The sequence below is a fragment of the Cydia amplana genome, chromosome 3 (genome assembly GCF_948474715.1).
Source record: "Cydia amplana chromosome 3, ilCydAmpl1.1, whole genome shotgun sequence".
Taxonomy (NCBI): domain Eukaryota; kingdom Metazoa; phylum Arthropoda; class Insecta; order Lepidoptera; family Tortricidae; genus Cydia; species Cydia amplana.
In genome coordinates this window covers 5,871,588-5,890,092 of record NC_086071.1, presented here as the reverse complement: position 1 = coordinate 5,890,092, position 18,505 = coordinate 5,871,588, and the positions used below count along the sequence as shown (strand labels likewise).

The 18,505-nt window shown below is 39.1% G+C and overlaps 2 protein-coding genes across 3 annotated transcripts in view; one reads left to right on the top strand and one right to left on the bottom strand.

Moving 5' to 3' along the window:
• LOC134662437 (uncharacterized) overlaps window positions 1-18,505 on the bottom strand; it is a 333,293-nt gene that overhangs the window by 44,077 nt on the left and 270,711 nt on the right. The window lies entirely within an intron of this gene.
• LOC134662426 (uncharacterized) overlaps window positions 3,253-18,505 on the top strand; it is a 28,797-nt gene continuing 13,544 nt past the window's right edge. For both annotated transcript variants that reach the window (XM_063518644.1, XM_063518645.1), the window contains exon 1: window positions 3,253-3,730. In XM_063518644.1, coding sequence (XP_063374714.1) covers window positions 3,716-3,730 — 15 coding nt within the window. In that variant the 5' untranslated portion in view covers window positions 3,253-3,715. The remainder of the gene's footprint in view (window positions 3,731-18,505) is intronic.

Sequence of the window (18,505 nt, the reverse complement as noted above, 5' to 3'; positions counted from 1 at the left end):
CCCAAGGATGTATGTACACCTCTGAGGCAGGCCTCACGATACCTAATCTACTTAAAGGGTGTGAAACTGACACCATTGGTGTTCTAAAAAAAATATCTTTATCTAAGCGTATAAAGGGTGTTTTAACCGTGGTACCACAGCTTTTGTACCACAGGGGGACCACGGGTAATTTTTTCCCCGTAGACCCACTGCTCCAGTTTTAAGTTATCTTTTTGAATACGAAACTTTCCGTGGGCCCACGGGTCATTCCTCAGATAATTTATTTCCCCATAGACCCACTTCAATTTAAGCGTAGGTAGGTAGGTACGAGTCGGTAGGTTAGGTTCGTTAGGTAGCTTCAGAAGCCCGAAGGGCAAACCGCTCAGAAATAGGAGCCCTGCGAAGCGGGGCTCCGTCTAGTTACGTTGTGAAGCAAATGTTTTTGGAGAAGAAACACTAAATTTGCAATTTGCTTTCGGCAATTTACTTAACGTTTCCCGTTTCTAAAATGACGACGCCGTTTGTAATAATTAAATGTAAGAAAATGTAATAATTAATCCTACCTATATAACCTTCCAAATATGACAACGGTGGTCCATGGGTAAAAGACAGTTATTTTCAATTACCCGTAGTCCCATTTTGGTGCAGTGAGTCTACGGGGAAAAGAAATTACCCGTGGTCCCCTGTGGTACAAAAGCCGTGGTACCACGGTTAAAACACGGTATAAAGGGGCCCACTGATTAACAGTCCGCCGGACGATATCGGCCTGTCAGTTGTTCGGAACTGTCAACTTTTCTAACTGACAGGCCGATATCGTCCGGCGCACTGTTAATCAGTGGGCCCCTTAAGATATTATGCTGCTATACGTACTCGTACCTACATCAGACTTGCCACGTGTTTGCCAGCAACGTCGAATAAAAAATATGACGACAGCATGCAATAACGTATCGCATGAAAACAAAAAGAGTTAATATGCCCGAGCAGTTAGCGTGTTAGTAACGCTTCCGCGATGTACGGAAGCAACACCGTACATAGTTGAAATGAGACATTGCATTTCATTATGACGAATGGTAATGTCTGATATTTACACTTAATGGGCTGCAATAATGCACCATGACGGAATTATGATTGATATCATCGAGGTAATTATCAATTAGATTCAGTTTGGGCTGTAATGTTATCTCCTTATCTTTTATAGTGTTTGTTGTTTTTAACCGACTTCAATATAGGTACAGTAAAATAAACTCTACTCATTATTAAAAATAGCCATGAATCGAGCCATGTTAGGCATCTTCCGTAGGTACGTGTTATTGATCGTATCCCAAACAGTAAAATCCAACGCCTTACGCAAGTATCGGATGTTGGCAAAATAATAACAAAGATAAAGAGGCGGGCAGGAATCTTGGCGAGGAGGAACATCGACAGGTTACCGAATGGTAGCTATGGTGACCACCTACCTACCAAAGATCAGCGTTTAGAATATCGACTCAGAGTTTGATTTTGTTTGATAGATTTGGTGGTACTGACTGTACTGTACTTTACATAGGCTTCATTCAATGATTCTAAGAAGTAGATCTAATAGGTAGTTGTTTCAAACACCGTGTTTGTAATTTACCTAAATGTTGACCTAAAACAAATTGAATAAGATACATACCTACCCTAAAAAGATTGTTTTGAGTGCACTCAGTCCATTCAAACTTCGTTGAAACTTTAAAAAAATCGTACCTAAGGCTTATGTTTCGGGTTTCCCCGGATCAAGGATAATAGCCTTGATACGATACGGCATGCATGGTGTTACAAAAAATCGAGTTATAAACAGGTGCCAATGCCATTCTGATCGCTTGTCCAGTGTAGGCTGATTTCCTCCTCAGACGAACCAACATAAAAGCTCTCAAGAAAGCGCTTCGGCGGCGCCAGCTCATCCGCCTTAGTCATTCAGACTAAATTATTTGGTTTATGCCATTGATCCATAAACGGTTAGTGCAAATAAAATAATGACAATAATAATAAAACAAGCCATAACTAATATTGCTTAATTCTATGGGGGCCCATTTTGCAGAGCGCCCTCTTCTCTGCCACCTGGAAAATATAAAGTCGAATATAGTTTTTAAGGTACAAGTCAGGTTTTTCTACCATTAGCCTAGTACTTTAGCCTAAATACTTTAGTCCATATGTTTCACCCATTAACGAAAAATTACTAGATTCAATTAATTCTAAAGTTTGTACATCCTGGCGGGTGCTGGTTCTCCGTGCAATGTGACAAGGCTGACATTTCATTAAGTGGTCGAAAGGACCTCCATAGTGTTTTTGGCTACGCGCACGTCTCCAAAATGGAATTTAATTTAATTTCATAGGCCTGTTGCAGTGGCCACAGAGGGGCATGCATTGGGTGCGTAGCCAACGTGCCAATCGTTGATGCACCGTAGCGAACAAAAAGCAACTGGCTCTGTCACACTAATATGGAGGAGTGATAGAGAGAGATGACTCCGCTACGCCACGGAGCGTTAACGATTGGCACGTTGGCTAGGCACCCAGGAGTTCGATTCGCCCGCGCTCGCGCCAGCGATGAGAACCACACAGACTGCAGTTTTGTTGCATTCTTAGACCATGAGAGGACCCGTCGCATCTAAATAACAACCGATGACAAAAAAAATAGAAGAAAAGCTTTAATAGTCATTTCGGGGAAAGGATAACATTTATTAAGGTCTTATTATAAGGAAGAATAAAAATAAAAATAGGGAAGATGAGGACGTAGACTACGTAGAGTAGGTACTTATAGCTATAATATACTCTATACTTATATGTATTATAAACACTTAGATATACACTTATATTATAAGTGTATACTTTATTTACGTTACATACATATACACGTTAATATACGTTATATAGGTATTGTAAGTAGGTATTTATAATTTTATATAATGTCTTACACAATGGAACGCGCAAATATATCTGGAACAATCTTATTTATATGTACATAGAACCTTAATAGGGTGTATCACATGCGTAAATATATGTTCGCGCAAAATATTAATAGATATTAAATTATACTATTTCAGGTGCTATAGGTACCCACAATAAATTGCGAGACATGACAACCATCTAGAACCAAGTTTATTAATGTAAAAGTCAACCCTTTAGGCCATCATCTGATCAAATCTACAGCCACTAAGTACAGCAAGTTATTGTATTACTCATAGTTTCAAAATACAATATTTAAACAAATAGTTCGTCCGTGTTCTTATGATTGTATCAGAATTACTTGACAAAATCGGACGTAGCCACTGCGATTCCGACTGTTAAGCCAATACCGAATGAGGATCGTCGGGGATCAATGGGCTTAGAATTCCAATTATCGGTGGTGGAAGCAGTTGAAATGGGTCAGCAGGTATCGGGCGCCCCCGCCCCATCGCCGCGCGCGCTTCGCGCCACACTCATTCTGTTTTTGCTCACCTTTCGACTCGCGCGCAGCCTCTGTCATTGTACGTGAACGAGCATTTCTTTCACGTGAGAACGATTGACTCTTTTGTGCTTTACTTTACCCGCTATTCCCCGGCCGCTATAGGACCGACCGCACGTAATGAGATGACTTTATAAGTGTAATTGTGATCAGGATAAACTGTTTTGTGAAAATATGGCCAAGTTGAGGTGATGCCGGGTTTCCTAGTGAAAGTTGAGTGATGATAGAACAAACAGAGTGATCGGGATCCTTCCTGTTAGATAAGCGGATACCATGGCGGTCGCACCGGTGAGTTAACGTTTCCTGCGGTCTCAGCATGGTTCCATTTTTATCGACTATCACTATGCCCGTCACTTTCGCACTTACATACTTGTTAGAACGTGACAGGCATGGTGACAAATGATAAAAATGCGACCGTGCTACTAGGGCTGTACACTTTATAACTTTTTGACAATTTTAACGAGACCTATATCACTGAGCCCCGTGATGATACCAAGTAATTGATTTGAAGCCGGTTCATACTAAATTGCTTTATAATGCAGATGAGTATGGAAATGAAGCTTTGAATTATTTTATTACAACAGATTGAGCCTTGATGCTCGAGGGAGTTAATGAACTTATTAACTGCATTTTTTGAAGCAATAAAACGGTTTAAGTGCAGTGTTGTTATGGTGCTTTACAATGTTTTTATAGAATCTTTGAACATTTTATTTCTCATGGGAATAAATAATTGAATGACGTTAGTTTATTTCGATTAAATGCCTAGGTATATGTATTATATTAGAATATTGTATTGTATCACAATTAGTTATGTACTTAATTATTAGATGTAGTTATGGATATATATTAAGAACTCCATTTGTTAAAAGTTGTAATTTTCGGTGTAGGCATCTAAACCGGCAACATCGATGCCATTGACACTATTTGGCCAAATAATTGTCGACCTTTTGACTGCATTGATCTACGACGAACACTACGAAGTGGGCCACACAGTGTGTTCACTCGGCATTATATGAAAGGGCATATGGGGTTAAAGTTATTCAGATCCTTAATTTCTATGTTCACAGAATATCGGATTTTATTCCATGACCAATGTGACCATAGAGTTTCCGGCTCCGAATTTCTACAAAAAATCAGCTCATGTGTAATGTGCCTATACTTGTAAAATTGTAACTTGTAGCCAGTACAAAACCAGTGCCCTGTTTATCAAAAGCCGTCAAAAAGGGACTTCCACTTGTATTACAAGTTACAAGCTTTTGATAAACAGGGCACAAGTCCAGTCCAGGTATCACACATACGTCATTATTATCAATTAAGACCTTCAAGCTACTTTGTACACATTGACTTCGACGGCAGCTGACAGAAGTTTACAGTTGGTTTATCGCAGCTTTTATGGTGTGGTCTGTGGTCTCAATAACGAAATAGAATTTGATATTTTGTGATCGCATTTAATTGTTGGACATTTTCTAAACAATTAATTGATATGAATAAAAATCTAATTCAACATTTAGTAAACGAATTGATTTATTTCAATTAAATTTAAATTATACCTACCTCATAGTAGTCACAATCAAGAGCTTTTATCAATAGAAAGGTAGTACAGTCAGCGTCAAATACGAATACCGTATAAAGATTTATTATTGTATTGATTCGTTTAACAATTACCTATTTGCTAGTTATGTTCCTTCCCTTTAAATTGAGTCACTCAAAAAGTTCCCAAAAAGTTTTTGTAAGAAAATAAATAACAGGAGACCGAGGCGTAAAAAGCGATAATGCATTTTTGTAAACGAGTGTTCACTGCTCTTCTAACGAGCCACTTCCTAATGTAAACATTTTCAACCCTTTTTTGTTGACAACGAGGTTTCTAAAAGCCTGATAAAAAACTACCTTAAATTTAGGTGACAGTTGTCGGAAACGTAACTTTAAATGGTATATGTACCTAATAAAACATTAGTGCTACTCACGTTCGATCCGTAAACTCGTTAAAAGTTTGGTAACAGTTAGGGTTATCGGTAGGATTGATTCGAAGCTTTGAATATGACTGTATTAACATATCGCTGGGTGAGAATACGTTTGTGCCATACGCCACTTACATTGGTTAGAGCGAAAAGAAGCAAAAAAAAAAATTCTCGAAAAGTTTTTTACATTTAGGAAATATTTAACTGATTTATCATTTAGGCGCATATGTTTACTATTTATAGTACTAATTAAATATTGTGAATATAGTGGTAATCATGAAATAAAAGCACTTTTATTATTGCCATATCCGTTTTTGATGAGCCAATGTTAAACCTACAATGTATGATATGACACAAAAGTTTTGGATATGTCACATTTTTGTGATAATTTTCTGTTAACAGAGTGTAATTATCCTATAGTAAAATGCAGATTAGCACAACATTTTTGAAAAATATGTTTTTTCAAAAACCGATTAGTGTCAATTATAGCATATTTTTTGTAATTTTAGAAATCATTAAAAAACGATTTTGTTCAAAAATGGATATGGCACAAACGTATTCTCAGCCGGCGATATAAGTATGTAAATTAATTCGTTAGATTTTATCCTGTCTAGAATCTAGGCTTTTAACACTAAAAAACATTAAATCGAGGAATCGTAAAGTAATCGTCATGTAATCATACGAGTGAAACTTAAGAAAAACGTTTGTCGTGGATGACTATTTCACGACCGGCTCGTGAGTATCGTCGAGTACACTCTCGAAGAAAGTGTTAAGATAATACAGTGTCAAGTCAAAATGCTGCATCATTGGTAAACATTATGCTGTAACCAAAAACCAATACTCACCAGATTCATGTGCAGAACTGCAGAATCAATATCGACGTTCTGAATGCAGCAATGCTGCTCAGCAACGCGGATGCAGTTATGCTGGTGCAGTGTAAATCCGAACGTAACCTGCCCCAATGATATTATATAACCATAGATAGGTTATACTCATACTTGAGGAGCACAAAAAATACTTCCATATTTATTTCTGTGCCTACGAAGAAATCTGTTATTTTTGATTAATTTTCTCATTCCATCCAACTTAGTCACACTCGTTGTTAAACATAAGGTCGTCTCTTTCTCTTTCGGTGTGCGGGAGCTCGTTAGCACGTGCACATTACTCGCTTGTCCAGCCGCGTCTAAAGGCAACTTGTCCAATTTGTCACAAATTACATATGTCAATTAAAATAGCAAAAAACCGGCCAAGTGCGAGTCGGACTCGCGCACGGAGGGTTCCGCACCATTAACAAAAAATAGAGCAAAACAAGCAAAAAAACGGTCACCCATCCAAGTACTGACCCCGCCCGACGTTGCTTAACTTCGGTCAAAAATCACGTTTGTTGTATGGGAGCTCCACTTAAATCTTTATTTTATTCTGTTTTTAGTATTTGTTGTTATAGCGGCAACAGAAATACATCATCTGTGAAAATTTCAACTGTCTAGCTATCACGGTTCGTGAGATACAGCCTGGTGACAGACAGACGGACGGACGGACTGACGGACAGCGGAGTCTTAGTAATAGGGTCCCGTTTTTACCCTTTGGGTACGGAACCCTAAAAAAGGCAGGCAAGAAATGTTGGTAAGAGTAAACATTCCTATCTGCTCTCCGCCGCGACTGTCCACTCGAGCAAACAACTGATGGGGCAAACGTGCTAGGCTTTGTGATTTGTAAGCTCAAATTATTTATAAAGCACACGACTCGATATGTGATATGAAGGTTTAAAAAATAAATCAGTACTGATCAAGTTACCAACGACAAAACCAAATTGAATGTGTAAACAAACATTCTTTCAGGACCGTTGTGTTTAATCAATTAAAATAGCAAAAAAATTTGTGAAGGTTAATCGGTGTGCTGATTTTAGCTCGTAAAAGTTCTCTTTACTCTTCAAAAATTTATGAGAAAGTTGCATTTTGTCCACAAATGTGGCAAAGTTTGAGTTGTTTTCTCATGTTAGAAGGTGGAATTGACTTTTACTATTAAATATTTAGGTAATCATTCTTTTGGATTTGAATATGTTTTACAGTTAGTATTTTTCTCCCGTTGGTGTGGTGAAGAATATTGTGATTCACTTGTTAGCAAAGTTTTTAGAACCCTCGTGCCTCTAAACCCTCGCAATGCTCAAGACTCCACTTTTTGTACAAATTAATAACGGTCGTGGTTCAATTCGCTCGCTTAGGTATCAATATTAGCACGAGAAGTTAAACAATAACTTTGCCCTCTGTAAAACAAGTAACTATTGAAGTCGCCCGATGACATTCCAAAAAAACTTTAACTTATATTGGCGAGAATTATCCGTTTTCTAACAAATTTACCTTTTCCGTCATTAAAAAACATAAATAGACATACGTACTTTATCATTATCATATTCTTTCTGTATTTATGTAGGTACATATTTAAATGAAAGGCGTAACGCACTGGATCATTTCTATCTGCTACGTGAATGCTTACACTATACTTTACTAGGTATACGCACTTTCCATTTCGGTGCGCCCAGCGTTTACCCGCTCTATCACGTTACGATGCATTTTTTCAAGGGTTCCGGTCTTTTGGCAGACAAGTGTTGCACAAACACTTTGTTGTTTATTAGTTTATGCATATGAGGATTACGTCCACACGCCACAGTAAATAATATTATGCAAATTTCCACTGCATTTCCGAATTTCGGTTAACTACCTATAGTTTCCGAAATGAAATGAGCTGAGACGAAATGGAAATTACATACGCAATAAGGAAGTGTAAGTACTAGTAAGCAGTACCGTAAACCGGGGTGACTTTCAAATGCAGGGGCGACTTCGATATTTCAGTTTTTCAGCCGTTACATATTTTTATTCAGATTTTTTAGTAGTAGGTAAACAAGTATGTATAATAATCTAACTTGTTACACGAACAGTTCGAGAAAATAATGAATAATGATAATTTAGTGGCAGTTTTAAAACTATCAAAGTATCCCCAAAATTTCCTAAAGTCACCTCGTTTTACGGTAATGTGTTACGGGGCCCACTGATTACCAGTCCGCCGGACGATATCGGCCTGTCAGTTGTTCGGATTCGGAACTGTCAACTTTTTGTTCTAACTGACAGGCCGATATCGTCCGGCGGACTGTCAATCAGTGGGCCCATTTATACGCTAGTATATGAGTAGTTTTTCGCATGTTATTAGAGCTCTATACAAATTATGTCATAAAAATGATTTTTGATAAAAGTCAGTTGGAAATTGCAAAAATAGACAACAATCATAATGCTGATAATAGTCGAGAGTGGAAGCCCTAAACGACGGCGTTGCATGAACAAGAGATTTCCTTTGGCATGCAGGATTAGTCCTTAGGACCCAAGGAACAGAGTAAATAATAGTACTAAGTAACAGAAGACTCACTCTCTAACAAAACGCGTCTGTTACGATCGCACAGATATGGCCGCTAGGTGGCGACAGCGACACGCGCGGCTAATGGCTTTCCCCAAAATTGGGGCCGAACGGATGTACTTTTAGCTACCTGTAGCAAAGCGACGAAATCTCGGAGTGAGACAAGCCTGCCCAAGGATGAATTTAAGAAGTGGAGCCACCGAGATTTTTGATGTAAATTTTTAGGGAGGAGCTCTCAACTTTATCTTGATATCTACATCATTTTAGTTACTAGGACAAGTTTGGTATCGTTTTCGTATATATCGGGGATCCGAATTCATTTATGACATCATAATGACACCATGCCGAAGTAAAAAAACATAAAATACGAAAAAAATTTTTTTTTATTCCTCTTCACGCTTAAACTGCTGAACCAATTTAGTTGAAATTTGGTATATAGACGGTTTGAGTCCCAGGGAAGAACATAGGATACTTTTAATCTCAAAAATAATCCCTTAAGGGTGTGAAAAGGGAGGTGGAAATTTGTATGGGAATTCAATAACCGCTAAACCGATTTTGATAAAATTTGGTATAGAGATAGTTTGAGTCCCGGGGAAGAATATAGGATAGTTTTTATTCAAAAAAAATCCCCTAAAAATTAAAGGTAAGGTGTAGGTTTGTATGGGGAATCAATATATAAACGCTGAACCGATTTGGATGAAATCTATGTCTAATGTTTGATTAGGTTGAAAATGATACTAAACTTGACTTAGAATCTAAACTTAAAGAATTATTAACCGCAGACGTCGCAGCCCCACAAAAACCCCCCCACCCCCCACCTGCATCAAAAATCTGGGTGGCTCCACTTCTTAAATCCATCCTTGGGTCCTAAGGACCAATCCTGCCAAAGGAAATCCCTTGTTCATGCAACGCCGTCGTTGACTTTTTTGGTCTCTGAGCACACTCGACTATAAAAGTTTATAAGTGTAAAAAACAATATGATTTTATTGACTGAAATTATTGATGTATAAAATTGTATAAGTATGTTGTTGTAAGGTTTAGTATTCTTTATTACAGAACCCAAACAAAATTATACGGTTGCAATTCGCACTTCACGAATGTGCCAAAAACAGCATGAAACACAATGGACGGAAATAATAACATTAAAAACATGTGCTCGGAACGGAACACACTTTTATAGCAATTGTATTTATAAAAGGGAAATATACTATGATTTTTTATAGGTAGGTAAAAATATATAGTAAGAATATCTATGTATCTAAGTATATAAATAAATAAAAAAAAAACTATATTTACTTAATGTTACTAAAATTAGTGCATGTCCATAAGTAGATATGTACAATGTAAATCAACAGACTTAGTTTTATAGTTTTTTACATGTTACGTTTACGATAGTACAGTTTTTAGATACCGATTAAAACGAGTGTTATTCCATTTCATTGACGAATTTTGGTTCAGGGGGCCGATTTTTGAATTTCGACCACTCGATTTCGTGTATTTCGTTAATTAATATCTCCACTACTAGGCATTTAAATTCTACTAATAGAATTGAAATCGAGTGGTCAATACCAATAGATTCCAAATTTCGATCGCTCGTATTTCAAAAATTAGCATTTCGCCGTTTTCCACCGATTTTCGAGTGACGAAATCGAGCGATCGAAATTCAAAAATCGGCCCCCTGGACACTTTATCGAACAGTTATCTACCGACGGTAAATCACGTCCACTCTGCTCTGTATCATGGCTAAGTAACGACACTAACGACTATGCATAAATTAATTTCAAAGCGAATTGCAATGTCACAGTCAATCACCGGGCTAAGATGCAATCTCCATGGCTAAATAATGCAATGGGCAAATTATCCATATCTCGCGTCACATTCCGTTAAGGTCAGCCAAGTGCTCGGAGCATTGTTCGTCATCGTGGCTGGGAACCCGGCTCATCGCGAACCTCGTGAAAGCGCATTTTCCCAACCAGTAATATCGTAGTAGAGAACTACTTAATGCTAAACTGTTTAAAAAATATAGCATTCCCACGAACAACATGCGTCTCTCGATTGTTGTAAAAACGTTAGGTCATACTTTGCAATGGCTATAATTACCTAAAGTAATTATTACTGCATGTTTATGTGCGTGAATAATAAGTCATTTAGATTCTTAAACGATGGAAATCGCGAGTGTTAAGTGGTTGTTTATCTATCTAATACCTTTAAACGAGCAATTCTTGTTTATTTATTTATTTATTTATTTATATATATATATATATATTTCGGGGATCTCGGAAACGGCTCTAACGATTTCGATGAAATTTGCTATACGGGGGTTTTCGGGGGCGAAAAATCGATCTAGCTAGGTCTTATCTCTGGGAAAACGCGCATTTTCGGGTTTTTATATGTTTTCCGAGCGAAGCTCGGTCATCCAGATATTAATATTTATAAGGGCTCATTTATTAGACGGCCCGCGAACTCGCATGCGAGTTTAGTAGGATTTTAGTTACATTGCGGACCATTGAGGTTACAACAATTCAGCCGACCGATCAAAATAAACGCAATGTTCATTACGAGTTCTCGCACCGTCTAAATGAGCCCTAAATTACCGCGTTACTTTCAACAAAAAGTCACAGGACATAAGTCCGTCTATCGAATTGCTTCTTCGATTACAGCGCTGTCGTAACTCAATGTAATATGGAACTTAAAAACAAAGTGCGGAAACGCGCGTTCATCTGTGGCACGCGCATGCGCGGGCGAGCAACAACCGTCTAATCGTTATACAATTAGCGAACTGCAACGTCCGTGACATACCTGCCTCATTTCTTTCAAACAGTTTGTATGGAGTTACCTATAATCGATAACATGATTATAACTATTATTTATAAGCATGATATTATATATATATATTTTATTATTTAATCACGGACAAAGGCCACACGCACAACAACAGTTGTGTAAGTACCTATTCAAACTTTTTTTTTGTGTAAAAAAATACTATAGGTACGTCAATTAATCCACTAATACCTACGTCTTATTAGAATTACTTACAGAAAAACTAAACTGATGTCCAATATAGTCTTTTATATAAGTAATGGAGAGCCTTGCAGTCGCGTACCGTGTTTAGGCCATTAAGCTTTCTGAGTGGCCTAAGAAGGTACGAGATTGAAAAGCGATTACATCACTATTAATCGTAACAACACTTTTTCCACTATTAACGTAAATAATTAAACAGATGTAGGTATCTCATTAGATAAAAGGATAGAACAAAAGACATCAACTATAGCTTCTTTTTCATTAAAAAGAAGCTAGTTGATATATTTTGTGTTATTCTTTGGTACTGTCCTCTTAATCGAGGCGAGACGTGATTGGTCAAATTCATCACTAAAGCATTTGTCATCAGTAATTAAGTCATTATAGTTGAGTTGTGTAGGGAGACTGGGAGCCCATAGTGAAAAGTATATTAAAGTCAACGGGTAGAAATATTTGAACTATTAAAGTACCTAAGTTTAAAATAGGTTCCTGTGGCATATACCGAAGATGCTGGCAGCATTAATTACCCGGCTGCGGTATGGTGAGATATGCTTTGAACGATGAAAATTACAAAACATCATCATAATCATTCATCAATTACAAATTCATTCATTAAAATTAGAATACATATTTCATCTCTATACTTTTGCTCGTATGTACCTACTTAATCATAATTTGCTTCTCCCTTAATTTCAAATCTATACCTAATTGTTATTGTTGTTGAACTGGTTTCTTTAAAACAAGCAACAACGGTTGCACTCCGGGAGTGCCGATAGAAGTGAAAACTCACGTCACTATGTTACCGACGCCCGGTAACACGATACATACGTTTAGCGGAGGTATTCTATTTATTTATTATATATTATTATCATTCTCAAATAAGATCACACTTTTTCATTGACATGTTTATTTACATACTGCCATGACAACGTCAAATTATTTGGACATATATAGGTAAAGAGTCTTGAAAAGGAGTCCGCAACATAAATGTCAAATAACATTGAGTTTTTCTTTATTGATTTAAATGCCATTTAAATTATGAGTGGCCACCTTACGCCTTACGGTGACATGATCGCCTTACGCCCTTTACGGTCACGTGATCTTTCGCCTTACGCTGTCTCGAGTTTATCGTTTTTTCCCCACCTCAAAACGTGCTCAGCGCCGCTAAAGAAGTTTTCACTTCAAAAACTGATGCGATTGCAATTAGCGATGACTTTTATCGGTATAATGTTTAACGCAGCTTTCAAATACAGACTTAAATGGCTTGATTTGAAAACTGCTTAAAAAGTAGTCCCATATTAATCCTTTATTTTAATAATTACGCATGATTGCACAATATGCGAATGTTAATAGTTGTTCATTAATATTGTCTTTTAACTTTCCGTTTCATTAAGGCGTGAATGAATTACCGTAATACTCGGAATATTTGTAACTCTCGTAATTCGTGACGTTACGGACTACGAAATATTAGTCGCTGTCATGGACCTTTCACCCTGACATAATTCGAAAATCACCCATTCATGTGGCGTTAATGTGTTCCCATTTACTTTAGACGCCATGAACATGAATACATAAGTTTGCCCATCAACATGGCTTGTCATTTGGGAAATCGACTAATTTATCGAGTTATACGAAGTTCACGAGGACCTGCGGATTGCGACTGCAGTGCAGTCACTGTCACATAAGATGGTACTCACAATTTCCTTGATAAAATGCGTTGCAGTCTCGATAAGAACAGAATGTTCAACCCTTCAGTCCGTGACTCATTTGATCTAGGAGTGATATCGCCCGTTTCCCGCTGCGGCAATGCTGCAGCAGCTAAGCTATTGCAGTTGCAAACAGAATGTAACCTTATAAAAAAAATTATAGGAAAGTTGAAAAAAATCCGTTGTACTTAACCTACCTAATTTAAAAAAAAAAACCGTTTGATCGAAATTTAACCTACAATTACACATATTAATATTAACCACGCCTTTGCGTCTTCACTTACTTTTATTCATTTAGATTATTTTTTTAAATTCAATGCTAGCTAACCGAATCGGCATCAATACCTATCAAAGGTCAGATAGACATGCCCGCCCGACTTGTTGATCAGAAAAAAGAACAGGTTTTTATTTTACATATCAACGCAACGTTCAGTTCCAGTAAGGGACACCCACTGCGAGACACAAGAGTGGAATTCACTTTCAATCTCATGGGAATGACTTCACAACACTGTAATCAACTTTTGATATATTGTATCGCCATTATCTCAAGTGTAGAGTCAAAACTGGTCAAGTGTAAACTTTGTTTTTATTTTGTGACTACATATTTTTTAACGACCTTGTCTTTATAGCTAGCTACGAGGTCTAACTTGTCCCATTACGGTTGAACAATGCATTTTTTCAGATAGATAAAAGTTAGATAATTTTTTCTCTCAAGTTAACTTTCATCGTCTTCCTGGCGTTGCCCCGGATTTGTGCCACGGCTCAATGGGAGCCTGGGGTCCGCTTCGTAACTAATCCCAAGAATTGGTGTAGCGTAGCGTGTAGTATTTTTGTAAGCGACTGCCATCTTAACTTCCACCCCATCGGAGATACTAGGCCTTACTGAAATTAGTCCGGTTTCCTCACGATAACCAGCCGGCCTAGCCAAGCTGACAATCGCTATCGCTTCGACAACGAAACGCTTTGTGTCTCTCTATCACTCTTCCATGTTAGTGCGACAGTGACAGTTACGTTTCGATCGCTACGGAGCGTGAGCGATTGGCACGTTGGCTACGCGGCCAGTATCGATACCACGATAATCCAGAAAATGTAATCTTTTTCTTCGTTCTCTCGTTAATAATATCCAAAATTAAATGAAAAACCATAAACCTAACCGACCCCTAAAACCGATTGCGTTCTCAAAGGTGCTCCGAATCCGACCTAATGACGTACGAGCACATGCACGTACATAATAGTATCTGGAAACACGGTAGTGTATCCAGCCAAGTTATTTATAAGAACAACAAACAATAACAGATGCGGTCAAACTTTCTCACCCGTGCATTTTTTTAGTCAGAGTAAACTGAGTAAGTACCTAATACTGCTCATTAACCTTTTCGACGCCGTGTCAAGCACAAAAGCTGTCACGCTGACGCCACGTCACCGAAGTGTCAAAACTGAAATTGAACTTTATGCATATGCACGTAGGTCTGTAATGCTCTGTGGCCTGTGACTGATTATTCGGTCTTTGTTTTTTTTTTTTTTTTATTAAAAATGGGCTTACTCATGGCCACAGACTAGCCGAGGCGAAGACGTGGCCTACGATGGAGCGAGTCTGCCCAGAAAGTGCCTGTTCACCCTTGATTTAAAGGTTGCCGGGTTATATGAGCTCGGAAATATAGACGCCGGCAAGGAATTCCATTCCTTGGCAGTGCGCATAAGGAAAGAGGAAGCAAAGCGCTTCGTGCGGATTCGTGGAATATCTACCAAGTAAGGATGGAAACCGGCCGTGCGTCTAAAAGTCCGATGGCAGAATGGGGACGGTGGAATAAGCTCGTGTAGCTCTTGAGCACACTCCCCGAAGTGCAATCTGTAGAACACCGATAGACTGGCGACTTTCCGCCGATGGGCCAAAGACTGAAGCTTACCCGTTAGCTTCTTGTCACCAATCATCCTCCTGGCTCTGCGCTCCACTGAGTCTAAAGCGGCGAGTTGATATTTAGCTGAGCCGTCCCACAGGTGGCTGCAATACTCCATACACGATCGGACTTGAGCTTTATAAAGTGTTAGAAGCTGTCCAGGTGAGAAGTATCGCTTCACCTTATTTAGGACGCCCAGCTTTCTGGCCGCAGTCTGTGCTTTAGATTCAATGAAGGTGCCGAAGTTGAGGACTGAACTCAACTCCACGCCGAGGAGTTCCAAGCTGTCAGTAATAGGTACAGATGCACCTCGGAAAGAAGGAGTCAGTTCGAATGGACTCCGTTTTGCGGAAAACAGACACGCCTGCGTTTTGGAGGAATTGAACGCGACCAGATTGTCGTCTCCCCACTGGGAAACGAGACTAAGGGTCAGGTTCATTCGCTCAACCATGGCCTCTCTCTGTGACCGTATCTCGTCCCTGCTGTCCCCTGAACTAGCCAAATATCTCTCAACAACCGTACTGTCGTCTGCATAACCTACAATGCTGGGTTGCAGCATGTCGTTAATGTGGAGCAGGAAAAGGGTTGCGGAGAGAACAGACCCCTGAGGAACACCGGCGTCAATGGCCATGAGGTCAGAAGAGCAGCCATCAATGACTACTCTGATCGACCGTTCACTCAAGAAGTCAGATAGCCAGCTACAAAAGTCAGCAGGGATGCCATATGCAGGAAGCTTGCTAAGGAGACTTGCGTGCCAAACCCTGTCAAAGGCCTTCGAGATGTCCAGTGAAACAGCAAGCGCTTCACCGTTTCTCTCGATGGCCTCGCCGCAGCAGTGTGTGACATACGCTAAAAGATCCCCAGTAGACCGACCCCGGCGAAAGCCATATTGACGGTCACTGAGCAGATCTTTTTCTTCGAGGTATGTCAGCAACTTGCCATTAAGTACCCTTTCCATGACTTTACAGAGCATGGAGGTAATGGCGATTGGTCGGTAATTGCAAGGATCAGCACGACTACCCTTCTTGGGTACTGGCTGCACGTTTGCAAGCTTCCAGGATTTCGGCACTGTTTTAGTTTGGAGAGAGAGGCGGTACAGGCGTGTCAGTACAGGGGACAACTCAGGCGCACACTGCTTTAGTACACGTGCAGGTATACCGTCTGGTCCATTAGCCTTATTCACGTCAAGATTCTGCAAAGTTCGGCGTACCTCTTTTTGATGTATAGCAATTCCTTGCATAGAGGAACTGCATTGAGGTAGCGTAGGTGGAAGTTTTAAGCCTGCGTCTAGACGTGAATTGCTCGCAAACAGAGAAGCAAACAAGTTTGCTTTCTCCGTCGCGGAGTGGGCCAACGTACCATCAGGTTTCTGCAGAGGTGGCAGTGTGGGTCGGCAGAAGTTGGATTCGACCGCTTTCGACAGGGACCAGAACCGCTTACTACCAGGAGGGTAGGAGGCGAGTTTGGCCCCTATACGACTGACGTGGTCGAATCGAGCCTTTCGAAGCACCCGTTTGCAGGACTTGGCAGCTGAGTTAAAGGCTTTCTTCTTCGCGCGAACCTCCCGTGCTCCAGCTTTAGTCCCGCGGGCCAGTGCCCAAGCCTGGTATGCAGACTGCTTACGGGCCTCGGCCCGAGCACATTCTGAATCGTACCATGCCTGGGCCCTGTGACCGAGTGATAGGTCGGAGAACGGAATAAAATATTCCATTCCCCGCCGAATCACATCCGCAACAGCCTCAGCAGAACACGAGGGGTCACCCGAAGAAAAACAGACCTGCTGCCAGGGGAAAGACGCAAAGAAATGCCGCATCTCATCCCAGTCCGCTGACTCGTATCGCCATACTCTCCTCGTGCCCCTAGGGCAGAGATCGGGAGGAGAGTGGATCGACACGGATTTCACCAGACAGTGGTCAGATGATCCCAGCGGAGCTGCGACTGCGTTGAACCTATGGTGCGGATAATATCGGTCATTGACGTCCAAAAGGTTAAAAAGGTATAATTATAATCATAGGTATTTGTTAGACACTGATTTAAACTTTCACGATTTTAACACATTATTAAATTGTACACGGGACTTAATCGCGTATCTAAATTTTAAGATTTACCTCCGACGTTTCGAGGACGACGTTGTCCCCGTGGTCTCGGAGAAGACTCAATAAATCACCCTAAATCTTAAAATTTAGATACGCGATTAAGTCCCGTTGTACAATTGAATAATGGTATTTGTTAGAGTTAGGCCAAGATAAGTCTGCAACGTTTTTGATAGCACATACGCATTGAAAGTGTTATTTATACCTCATAATTGTATAGAAGTTTGACGTTTAAAATAACACTTGCGTGTGCTATCAAAATCGTTGCAGATTTGTCTTGCTCTGACTCTAGCAACATTTGTAAATCCAAGGAAATAATAAATATTTATAATATAATATATATTTTGCAACAAACTATGGCATTCAACTATTAGGTAATATCTCTCCTGTCGATTTGTAACAGCTTTGTGAAGTATGTATTGTATGAATGAGGTATTGAAAATGACTAGAAATACGGCAATCAAATAACACTTAGGTCATGTGTAATAACCATAGATGTAAGTAAAAAAGGTCATTGGTAATAACAGTAGGTGTGTCATAATGTTTGGTGTCATTAACAAATAAGATAGGTACTTACCTAAAGTATACCTAAATTATATTACACCTCAAATTACTATAAGTCGTTCAAAACTGTTCGAAAATAGGTTTCGCTATTAGTGCCTAGATATTCTAAAAGCAATTCAAAATCTTTAAGATTAGGTAGGTATATTAATGTTTATTATCCCAATCTTAAATCTTGTATGTTGATCATGTTAGTGTTGAAGTTTAAAATCCTGTTCTCTTTCCAATATTTTGGTGGCAAGTGAGAACTTGGCTTATTTTTACATTGATGGGATACTGTACAAGTACATGTTTTTTTAATTAATTTCAAGAATGAGAAATAGACCTATTAATTACTTACATAGATAATGTATTTATTTGATTACCAATTAATTCACAAGCCAAATAAATTAATGTTAGATATATGCACCTATATCGATCAAAT